This window comes from Caloenas nicobarica, chromosome 1 (assembly GCF_036013445.1).
Source record: "Caloenas nicobarica isolate bCalNic1 chromosome 1, bCalNic1.hap1, whole genome shotgun sequence".
NCBI classification, from domain to species: Eukaryota; Metazoa; Chordata; class Aves; order Columbiformes; family Columbidae; genus Caloenas; species Caloenas nicobarica.
Window position 1 is genome coordinate 106200970 of NC_088245.1, and position 17804 is coordinate 106218773.

The 17804-nt window shown below is 39.8% G+C and overlaps 1 protein-coding gene across 1 annotated transcript; it reads right to left on the reverse strand.

Moving 5' to 3' along the window:
- Positions 1 to 2456: 2456 nt before the first annotated feature.
- Positions 2457 to 10643, reverse strand: PIGA (phosphatidylinositol glycan anchor biosynthesis class A). The gene is made up of 6 exons (XM_065648710.1): positions 10603 to 10643; positions 9676 to 10340; positions 8984 to 9116; positions 7708 to 7840; positions 6125 to 6331; positions 2457 to 4536 (listed from the first exon to the last, which is right to left on the reverse strand). The coding sequence occupies exons 1-6, from the start codon at positions 10641 to 10643 to the stop codon at positions 4273 to 4275; spliced, it is 1443 nt and encodes a 480-aa protein (XP_065504782.1). The 3' UTR covers positions 2457 to 4272.
- Positions 10644 to 17804: the final 7161 nt, after the last annotated feature.

Consider the following 17804-nt stretch of genomic DNA (forward strand, 5'->3'; position numbering starts at 1 on the left):
ACCACCCTAGCTTTCTGCTAGAGTAATTACTAAACTGTCAAATCAAAATATCCAGAAAATATATTAATCCTCCAATAAAATTGTCACAAGATGGTGAATGAAGTAGTTTAGCTAGACCCTCCAAAGAACTGGAAATCTAATGTTTATATATATGTATGTTTACTCTACAAACATGCAAGGAATAAGCACAAAACAAAAGGCAGTCCAGCTTAGAAGACAACTCATTCTCATTATGGTTCACCTTAACTTCAGCCAACAATGAGAAATGTCAGATGTGACCTGAAGAATTTGGCAAGGAAACAAAGATTTAGATAGATCATATTCTCAAATAAATTGAGAAATATTGTTCTATTCTTACGCTAGACATTCTATGAATTTCATTAGTGAATTTCTAATGCATTTAGTTGAGAGTTTTAATATCAAATATATTCAAAGTAAGACGATTGGGGGAAAAAAGGGAGACAGAAAACCTTTGTCTCAATAGGAAAGCCTGTTTCTTTTCTTAGCAGTTTGATCTAATAAGTTACACTACTTCCCATAGAAGCCTTGCCTCATTTTTGCATCCTTGGATCAGCACATTTACAAAATCCCTCCTTTCAGTAAGGGATAGATACAGTGACTCACCGCTTGCTCTCACACATCAGATGTGGGATTCATCTCACCTACCCACCCAGCATTACACCACTTAAGGCCAGGTTACCTAAACTCCTGCTGCTACCTGGGCAGGATTGCAGCAAATTCCATCAGGTAATTAATTAATTGCCCCCATCTGCCTCCAATACCTGTGCTAGCAGGGAACAGCTCCTTCTCCAGCTGCACACCACTCACCCCTAATTAAACAAGCAGCTTAAAGAACCTGCGTGTACAGGACAACCAGCCTATGCACAGTTGAAGTTCAGTGAATCCTGCACAAATATCGTCTCCAGAGTTATGCCAGTGTTGAAGCAAGTCAGAATCTGAAAACAATGCAATCTACTGGTTAAGTTTAAAATAAAAACGCATCATTTCAGAAAAATGGTAAATTCAGATGTAGAAATGCATTTTGCCTTCAGTTTTCTTCCCATAACAAAAACCAGCTACCTTTTATCCAACTATGTCAATGCGAACATAATTAGGAAAAACTGTGGAAGTTGATGTGCTACTGTCATTAAAGTTGCACAACAAATATGATCAGAGTAGTTTAATGGTAGTAAATCAAATATCACAAATATTTAAATATTTCTTAATTTTAAAAAGTCTGTAAAACCATTTTCTTTTGAGATTTTTTTTAATCTACTTACATAAAGTCTGTATTTTACTGGAGTAAAAAACCCACAGTTTTACAATTATTTGTTTACAAGCATATATGAAAAAAAGGACTAGCAAGGAGAACTAAATAGCAAAAGGGGAAAAAATAAGTTTATTTTTAAAAGATGCAGAAAAACTTGACCACAAAAATAAGTACATTACAGTGTATTTACCTTTAACAGATCTACCCACATCCCTAAAACACAGTTTGAACGACAAATCTTACATTCATACTTTAGTGGATAATTGTTCTGGTTTAACGCACAATTTTCAATTACCAACATTTCCATACCCTAATTCACAGTGTTTGCATATAATATATTAGAAAAACAATTTTGCCTTGTGCCTGTGGGATGGAATTTAATTGCGGATCAATGGTCCCTTCTACGAAAGGGAGGGACCTTCTATATAGAAGGTTTTGGGTGTTTCCTTCCACCTCCACACAGGAGGCTTTGCTCTGTGCAAGACACGACTCAGTATCACTCTCCATTTGCTAACATTTCCTTAGTATTTCATAACGATTAAATATTACCCACAAGCACAACTGAAACATTTTAGTCTTTTTAAATAGTGATTAATTTCTAAATATGTATTCCTAAAATACACTCATTATCCCTGCCCATTTTTTTACTACTGTGATTAAACTTTTCCATTTCACCCACTTATGCTTTTTAAAATGGTGAAGAACTCAGTGACATTGTCCTTTACTCCACTGCATGAGGTAGGTAAGTGAATCAGTCCCACAAAGAGTTACGCGCGATATAAGTTGCATCACTTGTGAAATAGCATATTTATAGTTAAACCAGTTATGGATTAAATTTTCGTGGCAGCTTGTGCAGCAAGTTTTATAATCATCATCTTTCTCATAAGAAGCCCAACCACCAGTAATAGAAAGAAGCAGTATGGAGGACATTTCTGTACTTTCTAATTGCATGTTCCCACGTATTAATGAAAAATATCGATTCTTTACAGAAAGATAAAGAAACTTTTAGATAAACTGTCACTTTGTCTTGTTAGCATGATTATAACAAGGTTTTATTATGTTATTCATAAGTACATAAAGTTCCACAAAAGAGATAAGTCTTTTGAATATATTCTCACAATCCTGTTCAAAATTTTATTTGTGTTTGTATATGTTGCAAGAAATCAAAAAGAAATAAACCAGAATCAACAAAATATTATTAAAAAAATATATGTAACATTTCCCTGGAATGGTAATCAGTATTTTTTAAAAAGTTGTTATAAACTTGAATGTTATGGAAAAAAAAAGTTTGAAAAGTTACATGTTACCTTAGTTCCACCCACTTATCCATGATCTGTGTGGCACCATTTTAGCTATCCTCTACCTTTACAGTTTGAAAAATTCAAATTGCAATACAATACATATTGTACATTACATATCAAAGGCTAAAAATTCTAGTAAAAGAAAATAGACTTTGTATATGGCATTTACTTCACATTACCTTCCTGTGTTTCATGAAAATACGTTCAATTAAATTATAAAATGTCAGTTGTTGGGTCACTACATCTCTACACAAACAAGATGATATTAACAGTAGTTGTTTTAAATACCGCCCTTCAAGGGTTTGAAAACAGTGTATTCATATTGCAGCTTTAATATTAATACAGTGCTCAACACTACATAATACTCAGTCATAAAATCGTAAAATTTTTAGTCTTCAGTGATGCTGGAAAAAGAAATTAACCCAGTGCATTAGGCAGGGGGAGTTTTTATCTAATTTATGTCAACCACCTAAACTAAATGCCGCCTTTCATGCAGCCATTCATGTGTTGTGCTGCCTGTTGTCCCAGGTATAGATTACTCAGGACTGCTAACAGATGCAAGGAGCCACTTGTTTGGTGGTGTGTGTTTGTTTTTTTCCCTCTCCACAAAAAGCATACCTATTGTTTTTTTCCATTTAAGGGACACCTTCCCAAGATTTCACTTGCAGAACCTGTCTGACAGTGTCTTTGATGTGGTCTAACTGCAATCACACACAGTAAACACTGTCCCTCCAGGAGATGGACAGAAATGCCATTTTGGTCATAAGGGGAACAAAAATTAAAAATAAAATAAAGAAAAATAAGGAGGGAGAGAGAGCACAAGCACGATGGTGCTTGTTAAGCCCTTGACAGATTTCTCTCTCACACACACACACACGCAAATGTGTTACTTCACACTTTGGCATAGTCTGCTGGAGGAATTTTCAGGCCTGAGATGTTTCTGAAGGCTGTATTATCTCTAAATAATATAATTTCTTCACCTATGTACTTCAAAAAAAAAAAAGGCTGTAAGCTTACATCACTTTCACACATGTAAGTGAACAGGACAAATTTAGCACCTCTGAAAAGATCAAAACTTCATGATGGAGTTTTGATTTAGTAATAGAATGATTCAATTCTGACTAGAGAAGAACTTCGAAATAATAATGCTATGCAGGCAAAACACTATCACTGGGACACAACTGCTAGAACCAAGTCTCTGAAATCTCCATGGTAATAGACTTAATGACTAATTTCAAGTGTGATTTTCATCTTAGAAGAGAAAAAGTGTGTTTTGTTCGTTTTTTAACTAAATCTTTTCAATAGGTGTCAAAATAAAAAATCACAGTAAATATCAGGAATTAGCAGGGAGTACTGTAAGATAATTTTTCTGGGTTGCTTTCCCAAATACCACTACAGTTTACAGTCACTTTCTGTAATATTCAAGTTGTTGAGAAATATCTTTATTTTTGTCTCAAAAACTTCTGACACATATAAAAGCCCATGTTCTCCTCCCAGCTTTAAGTGCAAAAGAGATGCCTGTAAATTTGTATGAATCCAAAACTAAATTAAAACATAATCCTAAATTGAGGTAGCACATTTAACCAAGTTTCTTTTCAAGAACGTCAGAAAGAAACTGAAGAATTTTAAGAGCAATGTCTCTATCAGCAAGCATTAAAACCTTTAGTGACCGATGTGTTCTTTCCTCTCCATTAGAGCATTTCAGGAACTTGGAAGTTCTTCTTTAACTCTTTCTTTTTTCCCCAAAAAATACTGTTTAGTCCATGCTCCTTTAGGTCCTGTGGCATCTACTGCAACATCAATAACGGAATCTGGAGTCATCCACCTCAGAAACACCAAGAAAAGGAAGTTCAAAACAGCAAGAAGAGCAAAAATACACCCAGTGACTGGGCCACAGTGAGACATTAGTCTGTTAAGTCGCTCATCCATTGGTAAAACCACTTCATCTGCAACCCTGTTATACACCTAAAAGGAGAAGAGACAGGAAGTTAAGATCTACCTCAAAAAATCAGGCAGTACTTTGTTGTCAGTATGCAAAATAAATTAGCTATTCCTGACTACTAGATGGGACAACGATTAACCCAAAATAAGCTTTGCAGATTTTAAATGCTGATTTGTGAGTACTGTTCTAGAAATGTCATTAATTTATTTAAGGAGAAAAAGGAAAATATTTTTTTTTTGACAGACCTCAAGAGTATTTCACTAAATAGGAAGGCTGCATAATTTGTCTCTCCTTTAAAGTTATATAGGGAGGGCTGGGTTTTTTTTCATTAATTGAATGGGTTTTAATCTCATAGTCACATCAGTCATAGTAAAAGAGTCTGAACATGCAATTACTAGATTTTCAACACAAAGATGAATGAATTCATAGATGAGTTGGCAGTCTTCCAAATCTCTGTATTTGAACAATCAAGCAAGTCATAATACGATACTGACTTTTATTTAAAGAAGCAATAGTAATTCTTAGTAAAATTCTTCAAATTCAATGAATGTGAAAAGCAAATACATGTTACAACTGCTAAAAAAATTACATATATATATGTGCACATATATATAATCCCATGTTTCATAGAACAGAAACATAAATACCCACTATACACCACTTAAGACAGGCTTAAAGGATACAGTTTTTTCCTTGAGAACATTTCAAACATCATCCTATGGGTAACTTAACAATAAGCTAACAAACAATTGTCTTTTGTACAATGTAAGTTGCATCCATAGGTCCTCCAATTACATCAACATTTTCCTTCACGGAGGTTTTTGTTTTGTTTTAAGAAAGGGCTATAAAGGAAACTGAAATCTAGACTAACTTCTATAAAAAAACTTTGCAACTGAAATGTTGCTTACAGTTATAAAATCATTAAATTAATTGTACCAACAGTACTTGAAAATTACAAAATAAACTGGTTGTACATGATACTTCAAGGAGACTTGAGAGATATATATCTGAGTACATAACAATGTAATTAAGAGGCATGTGATTCAGCTACTCTCTTGCCTGAAACACAGGGGCTAAAGTCAGCAGCTCAGTTCTAATTCTGAAATACGATTTCAAAAGTGTGATAATTTATTTTCATTACATCCATGGCTCATATAAATTCAGCTATATTCAGCCTACTGGCATTAAACTACCTCTCATGATTTTAAACCACTTGTTAGCAAGTGGCAGAAAAAATTAGTCATAAATTCTGTCTTTTCTTACATCCTATACAGCTTGTTTTCCAGTTATGACAAAAAAGTTACTTAAAGCAAAGACTGGAAAAAATATATGAGTAGAAATGTAACTAAAGATCTAGAATGTTCTTCAGAATGTTTATCAGCAGTTATGGCTTAGAAAAAAATGCAAATAGAAAAAAGCTACCTATCTAGGAATGTATTTGTGGAAAAAAAAGTATTTTCCGAATCTTTTAAACCATGCATGTTTGACAGGAAACACAATGAAAAATTACACTGAAAGGTTAAGACAGAGAATGTACGTAGTAGTGTTTTGAAGCAGCAGCTGTTTCCAAAATGTACTTTAAGAGAATTTAGAAGAAGTGGTTATACATACTCTCTCAGTTCTCTCTGCTACATTCCTCCATGTATAAAATGTCTTTACTTTATTATGAACAGTTTCTGGAGATGGTAGTGTTCCTGATCTGAGCTGGGCAATAGCTTTTTCTAATCCGTCACACAAAGATTTCACGGAGGGTTCACATAAAATAATTAGATTTTCTGGAAGCACCTCAGGAATCCCACCAACTCTTGTACTCACCACCTTTGAAAGAAACAAAAGAAACAGCACACATGTTGCATAGCAATAAAATAGAGCAATGACATTGCTATCACAATGTTTAGATGCAGCACTTAGGATGAATAGGGAGAAAAAAAGGAAAAAAAAAAAAAAAAAAGAGTGGTTGCCATGAAGGCAATGGCTGATACCGTGCTTTGTGAATTTTACCTGTATGTGAACTAAAGGTTTAGGCCCTAGAAAACACCTAGGACAGCAGATTATCTTTAACAATGTTCAGAATGATTCTTTAGTAGCATGATAAAACATGAGACTTGGTTTATGAGACACCTTTTCTAAAGTTGTTTGTCACAGTATACAACTAAATCTATGTAACCAGATTTTGGACTTTATCTCCATAATCCCTTATGCAAACTGTTACCTCTACTTGGAGAGGACAGTTTTACGACATCCACCTGTAGCTGATCCTTTCAGAGCTACGGAACATTTATATGAATTTCTTTATAAGTTCAGTAACTTTAATCTGAATTATTATTTTTAAAGGGAAATCAGAAACTACTAAGGCTCACATTACACAATCACCTCTTAAACAGCAGGCAACAATAAGGAAATGGCAGAACTTCCCAACCTCTAGAGGGGAAAACAGATGACAGGGGAGTAACTGCCACAACTAGGTAGTAACTACTATAAAGATATTGGAGGTAAAAAAGGCCCTCACATTTTCTATACTTCTTGTATATTAGATACTCTCATCGGTCTGTATTTTTGAAAAGTTTCTTTAGATTTTAATGTGAGAATCTCAGTTCTTTAGATATGTCTATTTAATTAGTTGTCAGTCGAGTTGCAAATAGTCCGGAAAGGGCTTTAATTGCTTGCTTTCTCTCCCCCTCTTATCTGGAATCCCTATGTGGTAAGGCCAATACATCCTCAGCTAATATAAGAAAACAAATGCCAGTTCTTGGTGCAGGAAGAAAACAGTTCTAATTCAATGTCTGACTGACCAAAGTCAATCCATGCTCATGCATCATTTATCTGCAACTGATCTTACAGTAGCGTCAAAGTAAACCTTCAGGAACACCAGCTACCCCAAAACTCTTTAAAAGAAGTACATACAAAATAACATTTTGGAGAGGCAGTCTGGTTAGTTCAAAGAATTGAGAGTTAGCAGATCTACATGCTTTTCCCAATTCTGCACAAGTTTCTTCTGGGAGCTTAAGCAGTTTAGGTTAATCCTCAGCTTCCAGGTGATCTGTAAATGGGGATAGTATTTGTTCACCTTTGCACAGACAGAGCCTCAGACGAAATCAAATATTACAAGCACAGAGTATTTAACTATGAACTTTGTTTGAATTGGATACATGCATTCTAGATAGCTGATGGAGTTTGTTTGTTTTCTAATATACCTGTAAACCACAGCTTGCTGCTTCCACAATTGCCATACAAAAGGCCTCAGTGAGGGAAGTGTTGAGAAAAATATGCCCCTGGACTAGAACATTTCTAACATCCTGGTGTTCCAAGGCTCCTAGGAGACGTACCCTGCATATAAGAAAAAAAAAAAGTTAGAAAAACACTAGATTTGTGCTCTAATAATGCTGTATAATGTTATACATATTCTGAAAAATGTACCAATGGTTCACACTTATATAGCAAGAGTAGGAACACAGACATGTTTGCCCCATTTTCTCCAGATTTTTTCCAGCAATGAAGAAATAGAAGACTCTGCTTCTTATTTTCACACTAAAATAAATGTCTGAAAATAAAGTTGAGGGGAGAAGTTGCTCTGTTTTAATTGCACTGCCTTCAAAACATTGTTACTGAGCTTTGTAGTTCTGTAAGAGAACATGTCTTCGTACAGTTAACAATTAAGATTTGTCATCCTTTCTTCATTTAGATCCATTATCTGAATTTTCAATGGGAGGTCTGATCAATCTCAAAGTCTGGGGGCAGAGGGGAAGTATTTAGGGTACAATGATCAGGACCTATTATTTTGAAGAGATATTGGGAAACAGAAAAGGACAAAATAAAAATAATACTAACAATTTTATTGCCCATCCAGAGGAATCACTGACTGAAGTACAGAGCGGGCAATAGAAAACAGAGAAAAGGAAATGGAAAATTAACAACCTTGTCCTTGCCACATAAAACTGTCTTTGAGTAACAAGAAAACCACAATGAAATACACAAGTGCATATGCATCACAGAAATATTTTGGTAACACAGTAGCACCAAAGGAACATGTTTGCAGTACCATAAAAACACATACTAGATAAGCACTACTCTGAAGAGCTTCATACTGGAATAAATTACTAGCAGTCATCCTCACAAGCAGCAGTCACGCAAACTAGCTGACTATGTCATACGGTGATATGTGATCCAAGCACCACAGCTTCAGAGAGGAATATGATAAATTTATGTCTAGGTCAGCTTCCTCCAACTCGAGCGAAGGTTCATACAGTATATTTCTATGAGTTAGCTCGCAGGATCATAGTCCAGCTCTGAAAGCCTTCAGTCAGTGTCTGGTCTATCTGCCTCACCTTCAATAGATCTCATTGGCTCCAGCCTCACGGTTTTAGGGTTTGGAGTTTTTTTAGGGGAAGAGGGGCAGGCAGAAAGGGTGTTGCTGTTGTCTTCCCTATCCCTAAAGTACATTGAAAGGTCATAGACATGCACAGAACCAACCTGTCATGTAGCTGATATCTTTCCCGGACTTCTTCCAGTACGATTCGTTTTGGTCCTTCTCCTCCAACTAAGAAATGTAACTCTGGATATTTCTGACAGAGCTCGGGAATTATACCACTAAGCAAATCTATACCTAGGAATACAAAACGTAGGGCAAGCCGCTATTGTCTTTGATTTTAGAACTTATCATGATCTAGCCTACTGCTATAACTCTATTGAAGAGAAAGAAAAAAAAGAGTTTCTTGAAGACAGTTAGAAGACAGTTACAGTGCTGAATGCAAATTTCTGAAAAAAAGACAACTTGTGAACTATTAGGAAACAAATATGATGAAAAAAATCACTTGTTTCTTGATTAATTAAAAAAAAGTTACTACACTTCTAACAGAATATATAGATTAAGGCCTAAATCGTAACCCAAATATGAGCCAAACCTTCCATTTTACTAATTTTAATTTCCAATATCTTCAATGGTACAAAAGAAATACACCTCTAAACCCAACATGTGCAAATTGAAATGTGCATTTCTTCTTGAAAACACAGACACAAAAGCTCAGAACCGCCACCTGACAACTCCTGTTGAAAACCCAATCTATACCATAGATACAGTGTAAGTGGCACCTAACCAAGACCTTTCTTACCATACCCTAACGAAGAAAATATGCAAAATAAACTTACATTTTAGCTCACATTACCTTTTCTGTAAACAAGCCTGCTGACAACAACAATTGTTATTGTGTTATCATCCCTCCTTGATGGGTCTGGAGTGAAGTCAGTGGGATCAACGGCATTGGGGATGACAGAGACTATCCGAGGGTCCAAAGCTGCTCGCAGCACTGTGTTTTCCTTACTTGTGTAGGAGACACAGATGATGTGATTCGTATCACACAGGGACACCGTCAGGAGCTTGTTGGTAAGCACCGAGCTGACGTCCGCAAACCCGAAGAGGGAATGGTCGGTGAACACCGTCCGCAGCCCCATGGTCTTGGCGTGGAAGAGGGCATCGTGGGCCATGGCAGAGAAGGAGCTGTGGGCGTGGACGATGGTGACCCTCTCCCGTACAAATATGCACCTGAGCAGGGGCAGGCTGTGGAAGAGCGTGGTGGCCGTGGACTGGTTGTACATCACCTTCAGGGGCAAGTAGTAGACCTTCAGCCCGTTGGTGAGGTAGCGGACGCCCTTCCGGCTGCCGTAGGCGTGGGTGACCACCAGGACCTTGTGGCCCCGCTCGATGAGGCACTGCGACAGCTGGTACACGTGGCTCTCCACGCCCCCCATGTTGGGGTAGAAGAAGTCCGACACCATGCAGACGCTGTGCGCCCCCTGCGCCGGCACCCTGGCCGCCATCCCGGGCCTGTTCCTGCCGGGGGGAAACACAAGGCGCCATCACCCGCCTGCGGCCGCCCGCGAGGACCCCCAGCCCCCCTCACCGCCGACGTCCCCACCGCCGGGCCCGGCCATCCCTCCCGAGCAGGCCGCACCGCGGCCCCCGCCAGCGCCGCGGGCCCTTTAAGAGGCCGATCGCCCCGGCAACCGGCGGCCGCCTCGAGGGAGCGGGGGGGGGAGGGTGGCGAAGGGGGGCGGAGGCGCGCCCGTTGGCGCGCGTGCCCGTAAACACGTACCTGCTGGCCGCCGGCGTTCTCTGGGCGCTTCCCGGCGCCATCCCATTTCCGGGCAGGGCCGCCCGGTCGCCACGGCAACCGCACGACTATTCCTCCCACACTCGCCTTCCCCGCCCCGCCCCCCCTCCCCTCATCCCCCGCCTCAAACGGGCGCTCCCGCCTCCGGCCCGCCGCAGCGCCGTGGCCAATCGCCGCTCGGCGCCGCGTCACGCGGTGAAGGAAGAGGCCAATCGGAGGGGCCGCACGTCGAGTGCGCGGCGGGGGAAGGGATGCGACGCGACGCGACGGAAGCGGGGTGGGGAGCGCGAGGCGGCGGTTGGGCTCGGCGGGCGTCGCCTCCGGTGTGCGGGTGGTGATCAGGCCGCGCTACCGGGCCCCGGGGAGCGGAGTGAACCCTCTCCTGCAGCAGTGTTGCCGTCGTTACGGTGGGAAGCCTGTCTTGGCCACTTGTTTTCAGAAAAAAAAACAAGCAAAAACCACCTTGTACACAGAAAAGTGTAGCCCGAAGGGATGAAAAAAGTGAGCAGCACATTGTAAAGTCACAGAATCACAGAATGTCCTGAGTTGGAAGGGACCCACAAGGATCATGGAGTCCAACTCCTGTCCCTGCACGGGACAACCCCACAGTTCACACCATGTGTCTGGGGGCTTGTCCAGTCTCTTCTTGAACACTGCCAGGCTTGGGGCCGTGACACCTCCCTGGGGAGCCTGTTCCAGTGTCCACCACCCTCTGGGGGAAGAACCTTTTCCTCATGTCCAACATAAACCTCCCCTGGCACATCTTCCTGCCATTGCCTCGAGATCTAGAGCTGCCTTAACGCTCCAAAGGCTTTGGCCTGCCTGCAGTGGAGAAGCTCTTCTGCTGGACTCTTTGGCTCAGTCACAGCTGGAAGTCCCAGAATGTTACCAAGTTTTTGATCACAAGTGCTGGGACCTTGCTTTCTCTAAATGAAAATAAAAATACAGTGATTTTTACAGGCAGGCCCGGAGCTTGAAAGTTGAGAAAAGCAGCTGGGTTGTGTGAGTTGTGCTCTCACACCCAAGGCTGGCATCGCTTGGCTGTGTGTTTCTGGTCATCTCAAGGAGCTTTGCAATCAGGTGTTAGTGGCTTGAGCACCAGCCCGACTGCTGCTGACTGCCGAGAAGGATGCTATCTCACCAAGCCAGGGTTGTTCATATGTTCCCTACATGTTCCCAAAATTATGTTTGGCAGTTACTTCTCCTTGCCAAGATAGTTCTGAAAGGACTTTTGTTAGATCTGTTTCTGTCATCACTCCTATGCAAATATGTGTGTCATGATTGACAGTAAAAGCTGACCTAGGCTGCAGTGCTGGCTGGATTCCTGGTTAGGTTGAAGCTTAGAGAGACATGGTTTGGAGACGCTGATCCCAAGAAGGACCAATGAGGAAATCCGGCACTTCATTTTATGACTGAAAGATGTTATTGTGCTGAATAAGAAAAACATTGTTCTTTGAATTTTTCTTGTGTTCAGAAAAACCAGTACTGGCAAATCTGACTTCATCATCTTGCTCCTCCAGGGTGGCAAGAACCTGAATTTCCAGATGAGTAGCTGAGTTTGAGGACAGAAGGGAGGAGGCTTCTCACCTGCAGTGACAGATATCCTGCTGTGAAAGGAGAAGTGACTGGGGACGAGAGAGCCATAGGGATCCTAGTTTTCAGCAGAAACTGGAGCCTGGGTGTAAAGCAGCTTCCTTAAATCCCATCTAGGAATAAAAAAAAAAAAAATATATATATATATATATATAAAAAAGTAGTGCTAGGAGAAGGAGGAAGGCACTTGGAGGTTCTCAGTTGCAGCACCCCGTGTAATAAATGACACTGGTGACCTTTTTCTTGTCAAGCTTCCCTGAAAAATCAAGCTGTCAGAAAAACAATGCTTATAGTTTTAACTACTTTGAAAATTAAATATATATATGTATATATTTTTATACCTTCTTCTGTGCTGTCTAGAGAAGCTGTAATTCTTAGTATGCAAGCCTAAAAAATCCAAAGAGAAATTGTAGCTGGTATACAACATAGCAGATCCTCTGTTTTGCAGAAGAAGTGGGATTTGATGTATTCCATAAGCAGATGCTGACCAACCACTGTGCAAATCCAGAATACTGGCACTGACCTACAAAACCTTCAAGAGGACAGATCCACTTTATTTCAGAAACCTCTTTTTATGCCACATCAGTTGTGGGGTTTTTGCCCTGTATATTTATTTGAACTTTGGAGCGGAGCCGATGCTTTCTCAGAAGCTGGCGATAGGCTCTAAATGTCTGTCTGAAGGAAGTCAGGAAAAGTATTGTGGTCAAGCCTTCCTGCCTTTGGTCTGGCACGTTAGCTTCTGTGGTGTGACATCTGTGCTCTTCATTAAACATGTCTGGTTGTGCTTAATGTCATACCTGTCAGTAGCCCAACTCAGTCCCCCTATATCAGCAGCCTCTTCCCACTATCATGTTCAAACAACTGAAAAACTTGTCTACCAAGAAGCCAAGGAAATATCTTAATGGGAAGAGGAGGGGAAGGGAAAGGAAGGGAAGGGAGGGGAAGGGAAGGGAAAGGAAGGAAAGGGAAGGGGAGGGAAGGGAAGGGAAGGGAAGGGAAGGGAAGGGAAGGGAAGGGAAGGGAAGGGAAGGGAAAGGAAGGGAAGGGAAAGGGAATCTTTGCTACTGTGAAGCTGGCTCCTAAATTTTAAGTCTGTGGCTCTTTTATGAGGATGGGGTATCACACAGTTTTCGCTGGCTGTGTTTTTGTGTTGTTTATTCATAAAATCGCCACTGATTCTGGGCAGATCCAGAGTCTGTCCTGCCCTGATCTGAGGTGAAGCTGTTGTGAAGGGACAAACAGCTGAAAAGAGAGTTTTTTTCCTTTCCAAATGCCTGAACTCGATGCATTGACTCCCTCATTTAAAGCACATACAAGGTCAGAGTGAGACTGTGGGAAATGTAAAGTAGAGAGTAAAGATGTTAAACCAGTGACAGCAGAGTAATTACTGCTTCGAAGCCTGGTCCTCGAATGCTCCCTAAAGCACCTCATAAATCGAGTTAATGGAGGGAGAAGATGGAGGAGACTTAAAGAGACTCCAGTGGCTTTGTTCTGCTGGCATATGCCATCTTGCCTCAAGGAGACCACTTCAGTGTTCTTGAAAAGGCAGGAAAACTTTCTGCCAGGTGCTCTGCTCTTATCCTCTCCCTCTCAGCCTCCTCTCATGCCAAGTTAGCTACTCTGTCCCCAGCCTGGTGGACGATGTTGCTTCTATTGTGCATCTGTCTTGAGCAAAAATGATCAGTTTGGTGAAGTTACTTTGCTGTGTGCAATAAGCTGAAGTTTTAAATTAATGCATTTGTTTACACTTAATCTGCCTAAAGCATGCACATTTATTATTTCAAAACAGTAGTAACTGACAAAACCAGGCAAAGTATGTTCACAGCAGAGTTGTGAAGCAGTGCTGCTCCAGAGCCTGATGCTATGGGAGAGGAACTGTAGCGCTCCTGGAAAAGAAACCTCGTGACATGCAGTGGTGGTGTGAAAGTTCACAACTGGCTCACAGTGAAGGACATTTCTCTCCTAGGATTCAGGAAAGCAAAAACTGTTGGAAGTCCCAAATGAAAAACAGAAAAATAGTACTGCCGGATGGAGAATCGTGACCTATAGGTGCAAGCATAGAGCGAGATTGGTGAGTGAAACCAAGCAGTAGAGAGCCAGAGACAGCCCAACACCCTGTTTGAAAAACCACAGTGTTTTCAGTTTCTGATCCTGCTGGAACTAAATTTGCTCCAAAATGAGGAAGTAAGCAGTATTTGGAATCTTTGTCCTGAAGGAAAAAATGGACTGTCTTCTCTTTGTTTTGCTTTTATATGGTAAGGCTGGAGAGCCTGTCATTTCTGCTAAGACTCCTGTGAAGAGAGAGTGAGAGCCCAACTGTCTACCTCAGCAGTTATTTTTGGTGCTAGGAATTAAAAATCAGGATCTAACAGGTTTCTGTAGTACCTTTAAAAGGCTGGGTTTGCCTGGTTTCTGCTGAGTACAGCCAATCCTGTATCTGGCTGCAACACCACCCAGAGAGCAGCCAAGAAAAATGGGTTTCTCATTCAAGCATCTGGATTTTCATACAGTATTTCTCCCATACTTGTGAAATCTCACAGAAGGTGGATGAAGTGACGTGTTAATACAGACTGTAGAAAGGGTTTCTTTTCTTTAGTCTGTATTTAATGCTCATTTCTTTCATGGACTACACTGCAGTTTGTTAACCTTTCATGCTTAAAACATTTATTTTAAAAGTATATTAACATGTCACTTCATCTGGGTCAAATGAGATACAGTAACACACAGATCTCATATCAGTTATTATGAAGCCGCAGCGTGTTGGCCAGACTAGACTCGGTTTTACTTTTTATTTTTTCTCAGCTTTACTAGATTTTACTGTCTGTTTAGTTGCAGATCTGAATTTCTGTTTCTGCAGCCTTCAGGCCACATTGAAGTGCTTTAGCATTTATGAATCAGCTGCATTAGAAGATAAGGCCTGTCTTAGACGTCTTCTGTTTGTACCTTTAAGACTGTATTTGATGAACTCTTTTAAAAAATCTGGGAATCTATGTCATGGAGTTAATATAAACAGAAGTGCCAGAACTCTCAGATGAGTTTCAGTACTAAAATGCTAACCAAATGTGTTTGACTGAAAGTATAAGGACTTCTGATGAAGGAAAAGAAAAAGGTGCACTGACAACAGCAGATGGAGCTATTGGAATCTTAAAATGTGGGTATCCTGGTGGGGATGCAAAATATTCTCTGTGTAAAGCTGAAGAATGTGCACCTAGTATGTGTTATTGGCTATGACTAATGCTCCTACTTCACATATGCTCCAGAACATTATCAACACTCTTCTCTGTGCTCATGTTACCCATTAGTGTAGTAACTACCTGCTTTCTATAGTTTAAATTAAAAGAAAACTGAATTTCTTATAAAAACTAAACATGAAATATCCTATATTTTGATAGTTTATATACAGATTTAAACTGTAAGGCAAAAATAATTCATTGCAATTATACTTAAAATCCATGAAAGGAAATAAGGCTTTCTCTAAGTTGATAGCGTTATTGTAGCTTTGAATATCTAAAGATAAAAACAAGGTAAAGTCTCTAGAGAAAATAGTAATTTTTATTTGACTGTTAGATTCAGTAAGACTCAGAGAAACTTCCAGGCACACCAGCTTTCTTAAGATTTGAAGCGGAAGCCACAGATTTCAAGCTTTGTCCAGATCAGAAACAAGTGCTCTGAGTTTGATTTAATTAATATGGAGCAGAGCAAGGTGATAAGGTGATTTGCCTCCAGGGGACAGGTAAAGAGGCACAGGTATTATTAGCTATGAAAACTTTAGGAGCGAGCTGTGGGTAGAGTTTTAGAATGGGGTGCACAGGGAAATATCAGATCAGAGAGACTGGATGGCTTTAGAAGGATTTTCATGATATGGCTTCATAACTGAGCTACAGGAAGACGTTGATAAGAAGTGTTACATAGTTCTTGTGAATATGTTGAGCTTTTCCTTGTGTTTCATCACTTGGATTGGTTGTTTTATTCTGAAGAGTGAAGCTAAATAACCACTATGCAACCGTATTTGAGTGTTCAAACACAATTCTGAACAGTTAGCCCACTCATAGGGAGCAAGAGAGGACCAAAAGAGGTGCATGAGTTTGCTTAGGGGGATCAGGGGCTAGGGGAAAGTTTTGGCTAAATGCTTTGCCAATAGGTCACCTAAGAGAAGCTGATGGGTTAGTCTGGGTATCTTGCATCACTGTTTCAGCTGGACCTATGATACTAAGCAACACGTTAGCAATGCAGCCTTCACCAGTCAAAAATACCACTTATCAAAACAAGTAGGGCAGAATACTAGGTGGAATGTTTCCTGTTTTGTTACCTTCTTCACAATTTGTGTTCATACCCAGTAACTGGATTTTTATTTTATTTAACCACTGTTGTATTTTTAAATATATAGTATATACTAATGCAGACTAGAATTAAATCATTGACTGTTCAACCATAAACATTTCAAAGGTAGCTTTTGATGTTTAAGAAATGAAGCATTTCACACTAAGTCATAGATCCTCAATGGTCTCAACCTGGGAGGACCTTTCACATTAAGTAGTATTGTAAAGCATGATAAAGTGGAAAAAAAGAAGGGTGTTAATGGAATAGAAGTCAAAATACAGACTAAGCCCTGGCAGCATCCTTTTATGTAGTCACTTTGCTTTATTGGCTAAAGGAGCAATTTCCTTTTAACTTAATTTAAAACAGACTTTCTCCCCTCTACTCCCCCAAGTGAAAAGTTTTTATTGAAGTTTTTGAGCAACTGCTGATATGGGAATCTGACAGAAATAAAATGAATAGCAGTCCATCATTTGTAACCCCTGACTTGTTTGTTTTTTAATGTAGACTGTAATAAATGAGAACATAGATTCACTTGTTCCGATAACCACCTTGTAGTTCCAGAGAGACCAAGTCACTCCATGAGTCCAAAATTAAAAGGTGACAACCTCTTTGATATTTTAAAGTTGAAACACTTTTATCAGTTATTTAGAAAATATGAAGGAGACTGGCAGCTGAAGGAGCTTCAACAAATTTTGTTTTGGGTTTTCACGGCCCATTCCTTTTTTTATGCTATTGTAAAGCAAAGTAACTCTTGATTTAAATAGCATAAGTCCTGGTTTACAGTGGTACAAAAACAAACGACAACAACATAGAACACAAAACCAACCAATCAACCAACGACAACAAAAAAACTCAACAAACAAAAAACACCCAAGAAGCAGATTCACTTTTTTTGGCTGGAAAACAGGAAGGGACCTTAAGAGTCAGCTGGCCTTGATGCCCAAAGGGTACATATAGGTTTATACGTTTGCAATGTATATGAGGATGACAGGGTTTATATATGGTCTGTCATCCTTCCTATGAAAAATGCTTGCTGCAAGCAATGTCACAGTACATGACATACGATGGCTTTCAAAGTTAATGATAGCAGTGCTTTCAAGATTTGCTTGACTTTCTTCAGCGTTACCAGCATTTTGTAAGATCACACATACCTCTGCCCTTTTAGAAGCCAAGTATAATTTTTGCAAGTAGGTAAAGATTTCCTAACTCTTTGAAATGCAGTGTGTATGTTCTGCTATTATTCTCATTCAGTCTTTTCCCTTGCCCCCTCT